Raw genomic sequence first — 17,570 nt, 5'->3', positions numbered from 1 at the left:
CTCAAAAACACCTGTGTCAAAATGCTAAATATGAGAGTACAGCCATCCACATTCCGCCCTGACAAGCCACGTGACAGAGAAGGCATGGCTAACAGAGCATTAGCAATGAAATCTGATCTGACCTGAGTGTATAATACAAGGTTTCCCTAATGCTATTTGATCTGTTATCCAAAGGATTAGAGGGATTTAAAAACTGTGAGTATCAGTGTGTTAGAGGTAGGGTTCTCTAAGCGTGCCAACAAAGAAAACAATGCAAAGTGACTAAATTCTCTGCAAAAAAAAAAAAAAAAAAGAAATTTCCCATAGCCCAAACCAATATCCATCCTAAATAAGTTTACCAGAGAACCGTCACTCAGTTATAACTCTCTTCCCTAGAGTGGTAGACTGAAGCTTCTCTGCTATTTTGTGTCTAGGACGCCAGTTCACTTTCAGTATGTTTATGTGTAGGGTGGGTTTATATTCATGTGTGTGTGCATGGGGGTGTTGTATGCCCACATGTGTATGCAAGTATACACACGTGTGTGCAGAAACAGAGAGGCCCTGAGTTTATATTCATGTGTGTGTGCATGGGGGTGTTGTATGCCCACATGTGTATGCAAGTGTGCAGAAACAGAGAGGCCCTGAGTTTATATTCATGTGGGTGTACATGCAGGTGTTATATGCACGTGTGTATGCAGGTGAACACATGTGTGTGCAGAAAGAGAGGGAGGACCTTCCCTATCACAGTCTTGGTCCTTGAACCAGTAGGTAGGCTAGGGCTGGCCAGTCCCAGTGACCCTCATGTCTCGGCCTGGCACAGACAGTGCTGTGACTCTATGCAAGCACTGCCATGCCCAGCTGTGTGTGTGCCAGGATCCCAACCCAGGTCCTCGTGCCTGTATAGCACATGTCCCTACCCAGAAAACCATCTCTCCAACACCTCTATTTCACTCTTAAAAATTAATGGGGACCCCAAGAAATTTTTGTTTAAATGAGTCGTATCTGGCAATATTTATTACATTAAAAATAGAACTAGGAAAAAGTTAGAATGTATTTACTAATTCATGTAAAAAAAATAGTAAATGCACGCTGCTGAAAAGATGGCTCAGCAGCTAAGAGCACTTGCTTCTCCTTCGGATGACTGCACTTAGTTCCCAGCACCCACATCAGGAGGCTCAGGAAACACTGGCTCTCCAGCTCCGGGCCATGCATTGCCTTCTTTTGGCGTCTCTGAGACCCCACCCACATGCATGCATGAGCAAGTAGACACATGCAGATACACATAAAAACAAATCTCTTCAAAATAATAATAAATTCTGCCTCTGGCTTCATCCCACAGCCCATGTGCCATAAAACGTCAGGAAAACTATATGTTCTTCTGAGGGGATGAGGATAGAAAAGCTAGCTCTGTCATGCTGCCATCTGGCGTGGTGCCGTCTGGCGTGGTGCCGTCTGGCGTGGTGCGATCTTGAAAACCAGGTCTCAAGAATCCTCTGAGCAGCTCTCCCGGGTCCCTGACCGCGCTGCAACTCCTACCTTCCAAGAAGCACTTTAGTTCTAAACAGTAAAGAAGAAATAGAATAGTGCTATCATCAAGGAAAATAATGATGTTGGTGAGGATGTGGGGAGAAAGATCCTTCACTGCTTGCTGGCAGAGAGTAAACTTGTGCCACCACTGTGCAGATCAGGGTGGAGATTCCTCAAAGAGACAAAATGTGAACGTCCATACAACTCAGCCATACTCCTTAATGTGTCATTGTGTGAAGAGACACGGTGACCACAGCAACTCTTATAAAAGAAAGCATTTAACTGGGGCTGGCTTGCAGTTTGGAGGTTTAGTCCTTTCTCATCATGGCCAGGACACCGAAAGGACAAAGTTAACATATCACTAAGACACTTGCACATCCGTGTGTATCGCTGCACTATACACAACAGCCAGGAAACGAAACCCATCTAGGTGACCATCAGCAGAATAAAGAAAATGTGGCACAAGAAAATGTCATGCAGTTGTAAAGAAAGATGGAATTGTGAAGTTTTCAGGAAAATAAATAGAACTGGAAATCGTTATGTTAAATGAAATATGGATTGCAGACACCACTCCTCTGTTATATGCAGAAACTAAGTGTGTGTGTGTGTGTGTGTGTGTGTGTGTGTGTGTGAAGCTGGCTCAGTGGGATGTATAATCCCCCTGCTGGGGAGGCAGAGACAGGCAGATCCGTGATGCTTGCTGGCTGGCCAGCCTAGTCAAATCGGTGAGTTTCAAGTTCAATGAGAGGCCCTACCTTAAAAAAATAAAGTGGAGAGGGATTGAGGAAATACCTGACATCAACCTCTGTTTACACACACACACACACACACACACACACACACTTGCATATGCACACCAACCAGTGCATACCCACAGGAATAGCACCACACATACACAAAATAAAACTCCATGTGTATTTTTACGTGCACCTGGGTGTGGGTTGCAGAGCTAAAAAGAGATTCATGACAGGGAGGAAGAACTTTGAGTGAGGTGGGAGATAGAGAAGGCCTCAGAGTGTGTGGGACAGGGAGCACGGGGAGCACGGGGAGCACAGGCAAGGGCTGGTTTAGAGCAGGGAGGAGGGAGGCCCGCAGGAGTGAAGAACAAGTGAGCACACAGTCCAGTGCCTCATGAAAATGCCAGGACGGAGCGCATTCTTATGCATGCTAGCCTGACAAATTAATTTAAATTAAATAAATAAAAAATTTAAATTAAAAGGAGGTCGAATAGCTAACAAGCACATGGAAAATCTTCAGCTTCACTTAGCAAACAAGCAAAAGGGAGAATAACTCATGAGATCTGTCAGAATTTCACACTACAAAGCTAAGCGGTGCTAAATGGCTTCCTCGTACATTCTTTATTTATTTATTTATTTATTTATTTTGGCTGCCCTAAAAACGTACAAGGGCTTTGCCCCAGAAGTCCTGCTACTATGGCTTTATTACAGGCCAAATCAGTGTGAAGGCTTTTACAGAATGTGTGGGGACTTGTTCAGACAACCCCTTTTAGATGCCAAGGCTGGAGACAGAAGTTTGTGTAATAAACGAACTGCTTTCAGAAAAGGTGTCTCCACACCTAGCAGGGTGCATCCCCACCCAGGAGTTCTGAGCAATGGATCTGAGAAATGAGCTTAACATGGAGGCCACAGGCTGCTTTATTCAAAATGGTGGTATTAAAAACAAAAACTAGTGTACAGTATTGTGTATGCCCATGCACACTGCAGAATGCAGCAGAGAGCCAGCGGGTCGCAGAGGGAGGGTGTTTTCCCATTTGTTCAAACTTCTACATTAAGTCTGGATTAGCTGAGTGATAAGTATAATGTTTAAAATACTTCAAGGTGAAAGCTGGGGAGAGTAATACATGCCTGTAGACCCACCTACTCCAGAGGCTGAGGCCAAATGAAGGGCCACAAGTGCAGGCCCAGCCTGGGTAACATCACAGAACCCATCTCACCAGCAGAGACAAACCCCAGACCTTGAAGATGCCAAATGAAATGACCTGGTATTAAAGAATGGGGGGAGGTACCCTGATTAGTAAGGCTGCTCCTCCCACTGATGTCCGTGCAGTCGGAACAGAACCTGAGTCCCCATGCTTCAGCTTCCCGTTGTTGTTATCACGTGGGACCCTTACCACGTGAGACCGCACAAACCCGCAGCAGTGAATGCCAACTGTGAATGAGCCAAGGGCCTGAAATGGAGCATTCAAGTTTTGCCTATTAAAAACATTTAGTTGGTTTTCCATGGCGGCCAAAGTACTGTCACTATGACATGCCTTTTGAGAATAAAAAGCAGAGATCAAAACTGGAGTCCTTGCAATTTGGATATGAGGACCCATCACGTGTTCAACTCTAATACACTTCTACTTACCATGCAATATAGGAGCCACGTGGCTGTTTCTTCAGTTTGACCTGTGATTTCACAGTGAATCTTTCTAATGAAAGAATAGTTACAGTTCATTGCCTGCAAAGGAAAAGTTGATATTAGTTGAAACCAACCCTGGCTGGATCAGATTTGAGAGAACCAGTTTTCAACGACTGGGGTTTAAGAATGGGAAGGTTTTCTAACTGCATCAAACAGATGCACAAAGCAAAGACAGCAACAAGGTAGAGAGGGGATATCTTTTCATGTCCTTGGGTTTAGGCCACTCTCTCACTGTGTTCCAGAGGGAGAGAGAGCAGTGCTGGGATTCTGGGCCTGCAGGGCAGATTAAGGAAGCTCATCTTCCTAGTTGGCATGTTTCTATCACAGCCTTCAGCTTACTTAACTGTTGATCTGTTTTTCCACAAGGGCTCAATATCACAGTGGGCTCCCTGAGCCAGAATTTGAGATGAGGGCTTGGATTTAATTATAAGCAAGACAGAGTGCTGGCCATTCATCCTGACCAAAAGCAGCAAGCTCCCAGGGGATGGGTCTCATTGGCAGGAGAGTTAGGACAAGCTTATCGAGTGTCACACAGACAAGTGGCCCAGGCCATCCCACCACCAAGTATGCCCACCTTGGTGACCTGCTTGCCACCCAGTGACCCTCTCAATGGCTCAAAGTGGCCGATTCTTTTTTTGTGATGGACGTTCACTATAAGGAGTTCCATACTGAGTTTTTCTCTTCAATCTTCCATTTGAATAGTTAAAACAAACTTTTTCATGAATTGGCACAATATTTTTGTCAGAAATATTAAGAATTAAACTTGTATCTTTATGATAAAGTCATAATTCTAAAAGATTTCTGCTTTTGTGACTTCTCTTGGGACTGTACTGTGACTTATTGTCTCTCCATGCTTTCTCACAAGGCCCCAGTCAAAGGAACTGGGGTACACAGAGTCTGCACTGAAGCCTCCTTATGCTGAGGGGCTCTTCATAGATGCAGGGAAGAGAACCTTTGGGTTCAAATGCAGTCCCACCTCCAAGCTGCCCCTCGAGCCATGGAACTCAGCTTTAATGCATAGGAGTAGACTGAGATGGCCGTGTATTCTGTCCTTCCCTGGAAACCCGAGGACAGGACTGGGAAAGCTCCAGCAACTGAGCTCTGGGGCACATGTGCCTTCCCTCCACATTAAGGTCTCACTGTGAAGATGGAGTGTGTAGTACAGGCTTGTCTCAGCAGCTAACCAGAAAGTCCTTGCAGGACAGCAGAGGCGTTGCCCTTTAGCCTTCCTGTCTTCCTTCCTGCCTGCCTCTCTGCATGTCACACACACACACACACACACCACGCCCTTTCATCTCTCATTACATGGCTCATAGCTCATGTGCAAACTCTTCAGAAACTCAAGGCAGAGAACTTCCAGTTCTCAGAGCATAAATTTAGACATTAACATTGTGACAGCCCTGAAGGAGGAAAAGTTTGTGCCCAGACATCGTGCCAGTTTCCGTTTCTGTAAGGAACAGTTTCTGTTACCGGGCAGAGTGTCCTAGACAGGAGGGAAAGAACTGCCTTTAAAAGTCTCGAGTTGAAAAGAGACTCAGAATCTCTCTGGACAAGTATTCCATGCTTTCTAGATTATAAAAATTATTTGTATGAGATTCATGTGTGTGTGTGTGTGTGTGTGTGTGTGTGTGTGTGTACACCTTTATGTGTTTCTTGCACTTTTTCTTTGGCTTTTTTTTTTCCTCCTGTTTGTTTGGTTTGTCTTATTCCAGTTTGCCTTTTTTTATTTTAACGTATTTTATTTTACAACCATTCTTTAGGTGCCTGTTTATTTTCTGAGGAGACATAGAGGATGTGAACTTGGTTGAGGTGGAAAAATTTCAGAGGAGTTAGGGAAAGGAGAAAGCATAATCAGAATATATTGTATGAAAAATTATCTATTTTCAGTAAAAGAAAAATGGAGAAAAAAGTTGTCTGTGTTTGTTAAATAGTGGAAGCAGGCAGGCCTCACCCAGCCGGCCACTAGTGTTCTTTCTCCATGGTATCCTTGGGCATCTGTGTTTTACTGTTTTCAGCAAGCAGGCCCAGGGATTCTCAGGATGAAGCACATCGGAGAGCCCTGGCATCTTAAACTGACATCCCTTCAGCCAAAGAAATCCCAGGTTAAAGAGCCTCACTGAGCCACTCAGTGAGCAAGAGTGTCAGCCCCGTAGTTCGCCCTGTGTATATACAACCTGATGTCATTTTCCCATCCACAGTACAGACCAGTACCCATTTCTTGGGGCTGTTTGGGGAGAAAAATGGTCGCTAGGTCGCTCTTCAGTGCTTTGTGAAAATGCTCTGAGTTGGTTTTTCCCAACTAGGAACCACCTGTTGGTTTTGAAGGATAAGAAAGAGTCCTGCTGCTCTGGCTGGTTCCTGGCCAATTTCAAAACCCACACCCTAGCTTTTTATCTAGTTAGCCCTCCTATGGATCCACTGAGCACCCACGGGCCGGGCAGCAGTGGAGACTCACTGAATTCTCTCTCTCTGCAGGTGTGAAATTGAGGCAACCCTTGAGCGACTGAAGAAACTAGAGCGAGATCTCAGCTTTAAAGAGCAGGAGCTCAAAGAACGGGAGAGACGTCTCAAGATGTGGGAGCAGAAGCTGACGGAGCAGTCCAACACCCCGGTGAGTACGCCACCTGGTGACTTCCCGCAGCATGCACGCTGAGCACGGGACAGCATGGCCACACTCCGCCCCACCCCCAACCCTGCGGTGCCCTGCCCTGCCCTGCTCTGCCCTGCTCCTGAGAACTAAAGGCCTTCATTGGTAGTAATAAGTATGAAACACCAAATGCCAGAGATTTAAAAGGGAAAAAAAAAACCTATTTAAAAGAAAATACCTCCTCTGTATCTTTCCTTAGGAACTGTTATTTCCTTAAGAACTGAATTTATTTGTATGTTAAAATTACAAGAGTAAAGTCTAATGTGTTTAGACCATCCGTTAAGCCCTAAGAACACTGAGGGAATGCCCTTAGAGGCCACCAGTAATTAATAACTCATTGCAAGGAATGCCTTGGGTGTGTCAGAACTTAAGCACATTTTCTAAGATTGAGCTGGCCTGCTGACATAGAGATGGCAGGCATTAATATTCCTTATGGATTTAGTGCCATGAGTAGGAGAAGCATCAAATGGGGAGAAGGCCTCTCCTGGGACAGGCAACCCACTTGCTCTACCTCTGGGAAGACCCTTGCTCCTTCCCAAGTATGGAGCAGCACTGCCCACTCATGCGTTAGCCTTGAGCTTGAACTTAGCGTTAAATCATGCATCTCGTTCCATCATCCTTGAGATCTGAAATAGAGTGACTTTTAGGGATCAAGTAAAAGCTTAGGATTGGTTTTCTAGGATTTTCAGTGGACGAGAACGGTCCACTTAAAATCACAAGGAGCAAGAGATTCAAAATAAAGTTATTGACAAATAGACCAAGAAAAAAAAAGAGAAAGCACCGAACACCCTTCATTGTGTGTTCCTCAAAGACCTATCTAGACAAGTCTTAACCTCCACTGAGCAGCAGGTGACAGGCTGCAAAATGTCTTCCAATATCTAAAGAACAGGAGAGTCCGTCTCCATTTCCAATTCCTATGGAGACACAATCTGGCACTCCTCATCCCCAAAAAGGAGAGTGCATTTACATGCTACACATTTACCCTTTTCAAAAATGTCTTTGGTAAATCCCAGGAATGCCGAGGTAAGAACTGAGTTGCTATACATAAGACTGGCATGAGATATTATAAGGGTACCTCACTTTTGTTAGCAAGTCCTGTGAATTGAACCAGATTCTCAAAGAAGGGATAAAGGGGGCGGGGCAGGTTCCTGTTCAGGCTGAGTTGGTGCCAGCAGAGTGTAGCACTCAGAGCTCCGTAAAAGAGTCCTGCTTCTTGCAGGCAGGTGGGAGCGGCAGAGCACAGCCTTGTCCCTATGGCCCATCTGCTGAAGGCTAGGAAGCTGTGTTGTTATGCTTTTTATGTGCATTGAAACCTTAACTGTAAAGCACTGCATGGCTCGACTCTTTCTAAATGTCTTATTGTCAAGAAAACTTTCCACCGCTTATTAGAGTATGCCTCAGAGCCTCGCCTTGGTTTACTGGCGTCAGCCTTGCTAAGAAATTATGGGCTGCCTTACACATATTATTGCTGCTGGTAACACAGTTGTGTGATAAAGGGTAATACTCGACAGGTGCTTGGTAGGTTGTGCGCTTGTGTTTTAACCCCAGAAGCCTTGGTTTGGGGGAAGTGCTTCACAAGCTACCAGCTAACTGGGGACAGCATGATGCAGTCCCTGCGAGGTCCCCAGACAGCATGATGCAGTCCCTGCGAGGGCCCCTCCCTTTTTACTTGTGAGGCCTAAGGCTTTTTGTTTATAACACTTGCTTTCAATGTCTCCTCTGCCTAGAGCTGGTGCTTCTAAGGAAAAGGAGTTTGTGCTCGGGTATTTTATTAGTAGCTGTTTTCTTTTATCCTCACTTCAATCTCTAGTTGGTTTATAACTAGACTGCTGAGAGAAAAAGAAATCTTTTTAAAGGGGGAAAAACGGGGCTTTTTTTTTTATAGGTAGCTTCATCTTAAATAACAGTCTAACTTTTACACAGCTGCATAAGAATACTATCAGATTGATTTCAGGGGTACTATTTTCCTTCCTAAAACTGAAATATTAAAGGCACTTGGAAAGATGAGTTCTCTGTGCATAAATAGAAATAAGACTTATTTCTAATTATTGCTGTGGCTCGCTGTAAAAAAAAATTAGAGATAAACTCTTATTTAAGAAATATTTATGGATCTCTTTAGACCCTAACATAATGTGAGAAAAGACCTTGGCAGTAATAAAATAAATAAGCAACAAAGGGTTTCTGTCCATTGAAAAACCAATTTGAGAATGTGGGAAGGGAATAAATGGAGCCTTAGAGAGTGAGGCCCTGCCCCACCAGTAAGGATCTGAAGCTGGCCAGGTGGACCACAGGACCTTGATTCTGAGCCCAAAATGCCAAAATTCTTCTCTAATAGAATGAGCTGGCTTTTGAGAATTTATCTCCGCCAAGCAGTGGTGGCACACGCCTTTAATCCCAGCACTAGGGAGGCAGAGGCAGATGGATCTCAGAGATCGAGGTCAGCTTGGTCTACAGAACAAGTTCCGGGACAGCCTGGCCTACATAAAGAAACCCTGTCTCAAATAAAAACTAAATGAAATGAAAACTTATCTCCATCAGTAACATAAATTAGGAAATTGGGCCATCAAGATGGTTCTGTCACTAGAAGCACTTGCCAAACAAGCCTGATCACCTGAGTGCCAAAAACCTAAAGAGGCAGGAGAGAACCAATTCCCAAAAGTTGTCCTCTGAGGGCTACACACACGCCTGTGGCATGCATGTGCCTGCAACAATAATAGATATGGGGATTTTTTAATCTTAAGATTAAAAAAACCCTAGTAAGTATCCTGTACCTTCACAGCCAGCATGCAGAGTTCATCTGAGAGTTATGACCACTGTGACAACATGAGAAAGACCGCGTAGGCCAGTTCCACTGGAAGGAGACTCGGGTGTCGGGGGCTGCAGCAAGGAGACAGGCTAAGAGCCGTCTCCCACAGTCTCCACAGGTTCACCATAACTGACTTAAAGACGGGATCTCGAATTTACTCCCAAGTGAATTATATAATAACATGAATAAATTAAACAGTGCTGGATCTGGCCCGAGTCAGTAACAAATGGAAGCAAGTAACGTCCTCTTCAGAGTGTGCTCAAAGCACTGTCCCAGCTGCATGCACGCGCACACACACTCACACGTGCACACACACACCTGCAGCCAAACTGCTTTTATCCTTCCTCTGCGCTCTTCCTTGGAATGGGGTTTCTGATTTTTTTTTTTTACTTGAGATTTAATCTTTGCTTCATTTCTTCCTTTTTTAAATTAATATAATGGTCAATCAAATGTTTCTGTCTGGAAATGAAATTGGGAAAAATTAAGAGACACCCTCAAAACTACGTTATTTTAAGCAAAGCAAGGACTTAACACTGGCACCTTCCTGATCATCTGCAATCGGGCTCAGTGTGGTGCTTTGCGAGATCTCCGTTATGATTTACCCTGTCACTTATAAATTACCGCCAATACACTGGTGCCAGGTCCACTGTTAAAACGTCCTCGTCACTCACCTGCTGCGTGGTACCAACTAATTTTGTGGTATCTGTCCCATGACTGAAATTGGTATTAATTTCTCTTTTCACTTCTGTCCTTTCTTCCCTTTGATAGCTTCTCTTGCCTCTCTCTGCAAGAATGTCTGAGGAGTCTTACTTTGAATCTAAAACAGAGGAGTCAAACAGTGCAGAGATGTCATGCCAGATCACTGCAGCAAGTAACGGGGAGGGCCATGGCATGAACCCAGGCCTGCAGGCCATGATGCTCATGGGCTTTGGGGATGTCTTCTCAATGAACAAAGCAGGAGCTGTGCTGCATTCTGGGATGCAGATAAACATGCAAGCCAAGCAGAATTCATCCAAAACCACATGTAAGAGGAGAGGGAAGAAAGTCAACATGGCCCTGGGGTTCAGTGACTTTGACCTGTCAGAAGGTGACGATGATGACCATGATGGTGACGATGCTGAGAATGATGTGGATAATAGTGAATGACACCAGAAAGGAATAAGCGTGAAAATGCTTTATTTCGTTGTTTTGTTTTGTTTTGTTTAGAAGAACAGAAGAAATGTGTTATCTCAGTCTATGCCAAAGAGCAGCATAGGGAGGCAGAGCCCCCAGCACTGCGCCTGTGCCTTAGGCCGAGTTTGTTCAGGGCGTTTCCCTCATCAGTGTGACTTTGCTTTTGCGCTCAGAAACGGGCGGGGAAATAAGTTAAAGGCATATTTATCAGCGAGTGTGGTGCCTGGTTATAGAAATACGTGATTACACACATATCATGTTCTAGAGCTAGTGACATTTGGGCTTTTTCTTTTTAAAGTGCATGCTCTGTAGTTTGTATCTGACTGTACTTAATCCTTTCACTCAGTTGGTTAAGAAATGTCCATTTCAAGCAAGCACTCTGCTGCCGACTCCACTCTGACACTTGATCCTTCCCCAGCATACCAAGGTTCCTTCCTTGTACAGCACATTCTAATGGCAGAGGTGATTGGCAACTATAAAATCCAGGAAAACAAAACAAAACAAAACGAAACGAAAACCTGAGGTGAAATGAAAGAAGAGTATAACAAAATACCTCTTCAAAAATACCTAAATGCCAAGAATCTTCAATGCTAGATAACACACAGTTCCTCGAATTAAAGCCCAAGTGGTGTTCTCAGTAGTTCCATTTGAAGGAGAAACACTCTGGTTTGAAGTGGGCTGCAGACAACATTACACGCCTGCATCCCCGTGCTGGCCGGAAGCATCCTAACAAGAGCACACTGTCACCCTAGGCTTAGCTTGTCCCTTACACAGAAGCACATGGTCCCAAAGGGACGTGTCTAGTCATGAACAGGATGAGCGCAAGCCCGCTCTTTACATGCAATAACGACACTGTTTCTTTGTTTTCCAGAGGTGCATAATAACACTATTAGATTTTAATCTATGTAGAGGAAAAAAAAAACCCACTCTAAATAGGAAAGATAAATTATCCTTCTTAGACACAAGTGCATCCTGAAGGGGTCTTTTTGTTACATGTAGCCTCCCCGAACACACCCACTTTCTTTTCTTTTTACTGTTCTCTGTTCTGCTGGTTAGAGAAATAGATTCAGGTATCACTTACTGTGAAGGCCAGGCTTCCCAGAGACACTCTAAGAAGGCTAGCACTAGCAGCCAAAATTTATTTAAACTATAAACGCATATAAAAATTACAACTAGATAAAGTTAAAGCAAAAGTTTTTAATCAATCTAACTCAGAAATTGGTATCATTCATTTGACAATGTAAGTTAAATATTTTTGGTGGGCTTTTTTATATAGAAGCTGTAACATGAAGTGGGCATGGCAGCTCACGTTCATAGTCCTGGCCCTCAGAGGCTGAGGCAGGACAGTAGTGGGTTTAGTATTAGCTAAGTCGCAAGACTATGTATGAGCAACATTGCAAGACTCTATCTCACGAAAGGACTAGGTATCACTAATGATGTTTCTAAGTATGTTTGGTCATGAAGTCTTTTGGAATTTGAGATAGGACAGGCCTTTAATCCTCGGTGAGGACTGAAAGGTAGCATCAAAGATGGAAAGCATGCATTACAACTTTATCTGGGAAGAAATAACTAGTGGGCTCTTCTTGGTATCTGTTTGCTGTGCAGTCTCAGGTAGACTATTTAATCTCTGAGGCTGTTTACCCTTTGTTACCATGACAGTACATAACAAGAAAAAACTTCAGAAGGAAAGTATGTAACCACGTAGCCTAGCACCAGGCCATGCCAGGGGCCAGGTAACACCAGCTATGGCTAGTTGCCACGTAAAGGAGACACTGAGAAGTAAGTCGGTTCTGTAACCCACTGGACCACTACACTATCTATTGCAAGTGACACTGGCTCAGAAGTATGAAGTTAAAAGTAGATAGCTTTCATGAAAAATAAAGAGAGCAAAAATGAGGAATGTAAAATGCACAGAGTTTAATTCAGTTGCTCTTGGAAGCTTTGTGCCATGCCAGATCCACATGCGCTGGGTGTTTACAGACAGGTAAAGGCTGCCTAAGCAGTCAGGGTTCCCCCTCACCCCACATCCTGCTGGAATCCTCTGCACATGTGTACTCTAGACATGCAGCCAGGCTGCTCAAACAGAAAATCTTGAAGGGAGCAGAAGGCATGCCTAGCATTTTCTTTTTCCAGCGTGCTGTGAACACACGAAGGACATAGTGGGAGCCAGTGGGTTCAGGAGCCTCCTGCACAACTGCCCAGGCCAAAAGAAAGCCTCCCGTTCAACAAGCCTTCGCTGGGACCCACTGTGAACCAAACTCTAGAGAACAGCTAGGTGAAAACCTTTGCACTCCTGGAGCATGCACGCTACTGAGCATCACAGAAAGGCAGGATTCACTAAGTGTGTGCTGGAAATTGAGCAAGGAAGGAAGATGGGGCTAGAGGGAGGAGTCTTGAAAGCATGCTCAGGAAAGACTCTTTGTTGCATGATGATGCTACAGAGCCCGAGAAGGTACAGGGACCTCTGAGAGTGGTGAGTTCTGCCCTGTATGTAAGAAGATAAACCTCACCACCCACTAATCAAGAGTTGGCTCAGAACTCATATAGAGCATGGAAATAATCTATTTCTTAAATTAATATCTAATTCATATTCTATATAAAAATTGTAGTGCCAGTAAGGGAAACTTACTGGGTTCTATACCCAGCCTAGGATGAGCACCACCCCAGCACATCCCTCCCATCTCCTAACTGCTGCCTTCTTCTCCACCAACATTGCAGTCATGTTCACGACTCAGTACTGTCATGAAGAAATCACAGGGTTTAGCACAGAGCACAGTGAGCCCCCGGGAAGAGCTTCCAACCACTCTGTCTAGAACCACGGAATACGCCACTGGGCGCTTTACTTCTGCTAAAATCAAGTGTTCATCTAGTGGTGTTAAAATGTGCAAACATACCTGAAACCTGACTCATATAAACAGGACCCATAGAATTCTCGCACCTTCTGTAAAAACTACTACAAATCTTTAGTTAATTTTATAAGAGATGCCTATTCGCTACATGAAGAATTTCTAATGATGCTAGTGTAGACAGTCTAATTCACTTCTCGGATCAGTTTTTGAAATGGCCAATTATCAGTGTTTGATTTTGTTCCAGTGTCCTGACTTACAAAAGAACACAATTCAGAAGTTAAAGAAATCCTGAAACATGCAAAGTTCAGAATGAGAATTAGAGCTACAGGCTGTGGTGATGAATGTCGGTCGGACACCCTAAAACATTTCCCTCTTTACTTGTAAAGCTAACATGTTGAATTTGAGGACATCTATTAGTGGTACTCAGCTAAGAGGTAATGCGCCTTGGCCAGCCAGCATTTACTGTAGACTGGTGGCATCCTGTTTGCCAGGGACACACCCCCCCCCAAGAAGTTTCCATCCTCGATCTCCACAGCATTGTCCTGTCCCCACGGTGGTGAAGCTCCTTAAACCTGACACATCTGCTGGTCCATCTCTAGATTTTCCCCCCAAACAAAATCACCCACGCCTTTTCAGAATAATAAGGACACTTTCTGCATGTTAGGAAACTGTAGCTTTTTCTCAAACCACTGTCTGTGAAAATGATTTCTTCTCTCCCCACCCCCCCCCCCCAAGGTTGCTAGTCAGAACACTGTGACAGGATTGCATTACGGTAACTCCAACACAATACAGCCCTGGCAGACTTGCTGTCATTCTGCAGTCATTTAAAGGGAATTTTTCCTAACTTTTTTTTTTTTTTAAGCAAAATCACATTTGAATGTTTCACAAATAGGCAGTGGGATAAGGTCAGAGACACCTGGCACACTGCTTTTGATGCTCTGAAAATATTGAAGACTGTTTGTGGTTTTTAACCAGTGGACTTTTTGTTTTGTTTAACATGCAGTGAATTTGTTAGACTTTGAACACCAGCTGAGGTAGCCACACTTGGCCGCCTTTGAAATCAAAGGGACTAGGGAAGGGGTGGCGTCTAGGAGAGACTCGGACCCATTTCCCTGCCAGTTCCCATGCGTGTATTTAACTTTAGTTTTCTTTTTTTCTTTTTTCCTTTTTTTTTTGTTTTGTTTTGTTTTGTTTTTTTTCAAGACAGGGTTTCTCTGTGTAGCCCTGGCTGTCCTGGAACTCACTTTGTAGACCAGGCTGGCCTTGAACTCAGAAATCTGTCTGCCTCTGCCTCCCAAGTGCTGGGATTAAATGTGTGTGCCACCACTGCCTGGCTTTTTAAAAATTTTTTTAATACATTAGTTTTCATCAGTGTGCCAAAAACTTTATGAAAGATGGTCTTTAGACCTAGTCTGAGTTAAATACCGACATTTTAAAAACGATTTTTGTCACACTAGACTTGGGCAGCCTTGTGAGACTGGTTGAGGTTCACTGTACCACAGCACACGGTGAGGCGTAATTCTTTCTATAATCAGGCACCTTCTGCTGCTTCCGAGTAAGGTGGTTTTCCTGTGTAGACCATAACACTGCAGCAGAGGCCCCACCCTGCTATACGCAGCACGGCCCGACAGCTGTCCACACAGCATTCTGTGGTTGAAAAATGGGTGTCTACCAGGACATCCAGGACAGGCCATGTTTTCTCAGACCCCAACTTTGTGGGCACTCTGTTGCTTGTGTGAGAAACTTTCTGGCATGTGGATAATCATTTCAAACTACAGTTCAGGCACCGATGCAACTGTTTCATAGCGTGTGCAGAACACTCTTAGTTCCAACAGGACACTTTGCTTCTGCACTCTGAAAACCTGCTATCAGAAACCATTTCTATCCTTGGAGTGTGAGCTTTCAGTAGGAGGCTTCATCACTGTGTCTGCCTTACAGTCTTCTCCCCTCCACTCTGTTGCCATGTTACTCTGAGCAAGTCTTATGCCAAATGCCATGTACAATGTCTGTATGGAAGATTAAACTGCTCTCCTGCGTGGTAAGGCTGTTTAGTTGCCGACTTCATAGTTGGGATCTGATATTCCCACACCGAGTCCGCGATGTATCCGGAAATCCAGGTTGGCGTCATACATTTCATTCTGATGTGAACTTTTCTCGGCTTTCCTTTGTTCTAAGACTCCATTTTGCAATAAACGTTTTGACAGTAAATCCCTTTGTTATGTGTCGCTGTGTACATAAGATCTTTGTTAGACTGGATTCCCAGCATCCTTTGACGAAATCAGTGTCACACACATGCACACAAGTGCTTTTCTCTCCTCGAGTCTGGTGGCGTATAAATAATAGATTACTAAAGTGAAGGGGCAGTCACGAGGGGTTGGCTTTTTTTTTCCCCTTATCCCCAAAGAAAACAGAAAGGCTTAGAAGTCACCTGCAGCAGATGCACTGATATGTTAACAAGGTACAGAAAACATGAAGGAGACGGGAGGCCCTCTGCGTGGCTGCAGATCATTAAGTCTTCTCCCCTGTCTTGCCAAATTCAAACCGTCTTGCTGCAGCGCCCGGTTCCAGCCCCCCACTCAGTGATCTTTGTGAGCGTCTGCAGACTCCTGCTGGAGTGAGCATGAGGCGGAGTTCAGGCTCTTCCCTGTGGCACAATTGTGAGGAGCCAGCCCTGGCAGCAAGAACTCCGCTCTCCTTTGCACATTAAAGCTGGAGGTGTTGGTTCTTTCATTTGCAGTCTTGATTCAAGAAATACTTATTTCTCAATTATGTGTAGCAAAACATTTGGAAATTATATAGAAGTCAAAACGACACACTCGCAGACATGCACACACATGCGCGAGACACACACACACACCACACCACACCACATTCACACATGCACTGACATCCTATAAAGACCAGCTATACTAGTGTCCGGCTGTCTCTCATTCCACATTTGTGTCTGTAATGGGCAAAGATGATGGCATGTTTCTGCAGCTGGACACAGCTGCCCTTTGAAGAAGTAGAGCTTGCCATGTGTTTTCTTTGATGGCGATCAACTTTAGATGTTCCTCCTCCAGTCACCCATCCACGTTATTAAAGCAGGTGAGTGTGCTTAGTGATGCCGTCGCAGCTCGGGTGCTCCAGAGAAAGCACAGGAGCAGCAGAGTATGGGGAGAATATCATTGACTCGAATACACGGTTTATGTCCTTGCAGCCTAGATGTAGCACTCAAGGTCTGCACGCCCATGTTGGTGTTTTAGCAAGAGGGTCTACCATAATAAAATATGTTCACCACACCCAGAATCAGCTTCTTTCTCTTTTTCCTCCAACACAAGCTCACTCCATCCTCTAGTCTAAGTGAACATGCCACACCCACTTCATCCCCCATGGCCAGTGTCTCACCTACTCCCTCTTCCTTGCCTTTTCTTCTACCACAACCCCACCCCACCCTACCCCACCTCACCCCTGGGTCTGCAATCCCCAGCTCAGCCCACTTGCCTTCCATTCCCCTGCCGTATGCTATGGAACATGGGTCTTTGTGCCTGTCACACTGAGAAGACTGAATACATGCATCCTACAATTGTATTCATTCTGTAAGGTAGTACAGTAAAGGTTAAGCCCGCAGGGCGAGATAGAGAATGTGGTTGGTAAAATCCTCGCTTTGCATAGAAGAGGACCTGAGTCCAGCACCAGAATGTACACAAGAAGCCCATTGCTGTGGCATGCACTTATACCCTATGCTAGGGGCAGACAGGCACATAGGTCTCTGAAGCTCAGAACCAGCCCAGCCTAGTTGGTGAGTTCCAGCCCAGTGAGTAGTACCCGAGGAATGACACCCAAGTTGTCCTTTAGCTTTTGTGTACAATGCATGTACCTGTGTGTGTGTGTGTGTGTGTGTGTGTGTGTGTGTGTGTGTGCCCATGCAGACATACCAAGTATTGTGAGTTAGGAACTTAAAGAAAAAAAAATGATAAAGGTGGCTTCTCTCAAATATAATCCACACACATTTCACTCAGTTCTAGTAAAATTCCTTATAGGGACTCTGCCTCTCCTAGCAGTTGAGCCTGTGGGTATACAGTAAGTGCTGTTTGTAACAGAGATTGGGTGGTACTTTTGCATAGTCTCTCATGAATCATTTTGACAACTCAAGCTAGTTGAAGCTAATGGCTATACCACACCCTAG

General features: G+C 44.6%; 1 protein-coding gene across 3 annotated transcripts in view; it reads left to right on the top strand.

The window, feature by feature from the left end:
- Map3k20 (mitogen-activated protein kinase kinase kinase 20) overlaps positions 1–17,570 on the top strand; it is a 158,924-nt gene that overhangs the window by 100,671 nt on the left and 40,683 nt on the right. For 2 of the 3 annotated variants that reach the window (XM_021151301.3, XM_029474337.2), the window contains exon 11: positions 6,403–6,538. In XM_021151301.3, coding sequence (XP_021006960.1) covers positions 6,403–6,538 — 136 coding nt within the window. Of the gene's footprint in view, positions 1–6,402; positions 6,539–10,148; positions 15,611–17,570 lie in introns of those variants that run through there. The other variant, XM_021151312.3, reaches the window with a different exon arrangement.

Source organism: Mus caroli, unplaced genomic scaffold (genome assembly GCF_978045245.1).
Source record: "Mus caroli unplaced genomic scaffold, Mus_caroli_1 scaffold_2, whole genome shotgun sequence".
Classification (NCBI taxonomy): domain Eukaryota; kingdom Metazoa; phylum Chordata; class Mammalia; order Rodentia; family Muridae; genus Mus; species Mus caroli.
Note: the sequence above shows the minus strand (reverse complement) of the source record. Positions and strands in the feature narration are given on the sequence as shown.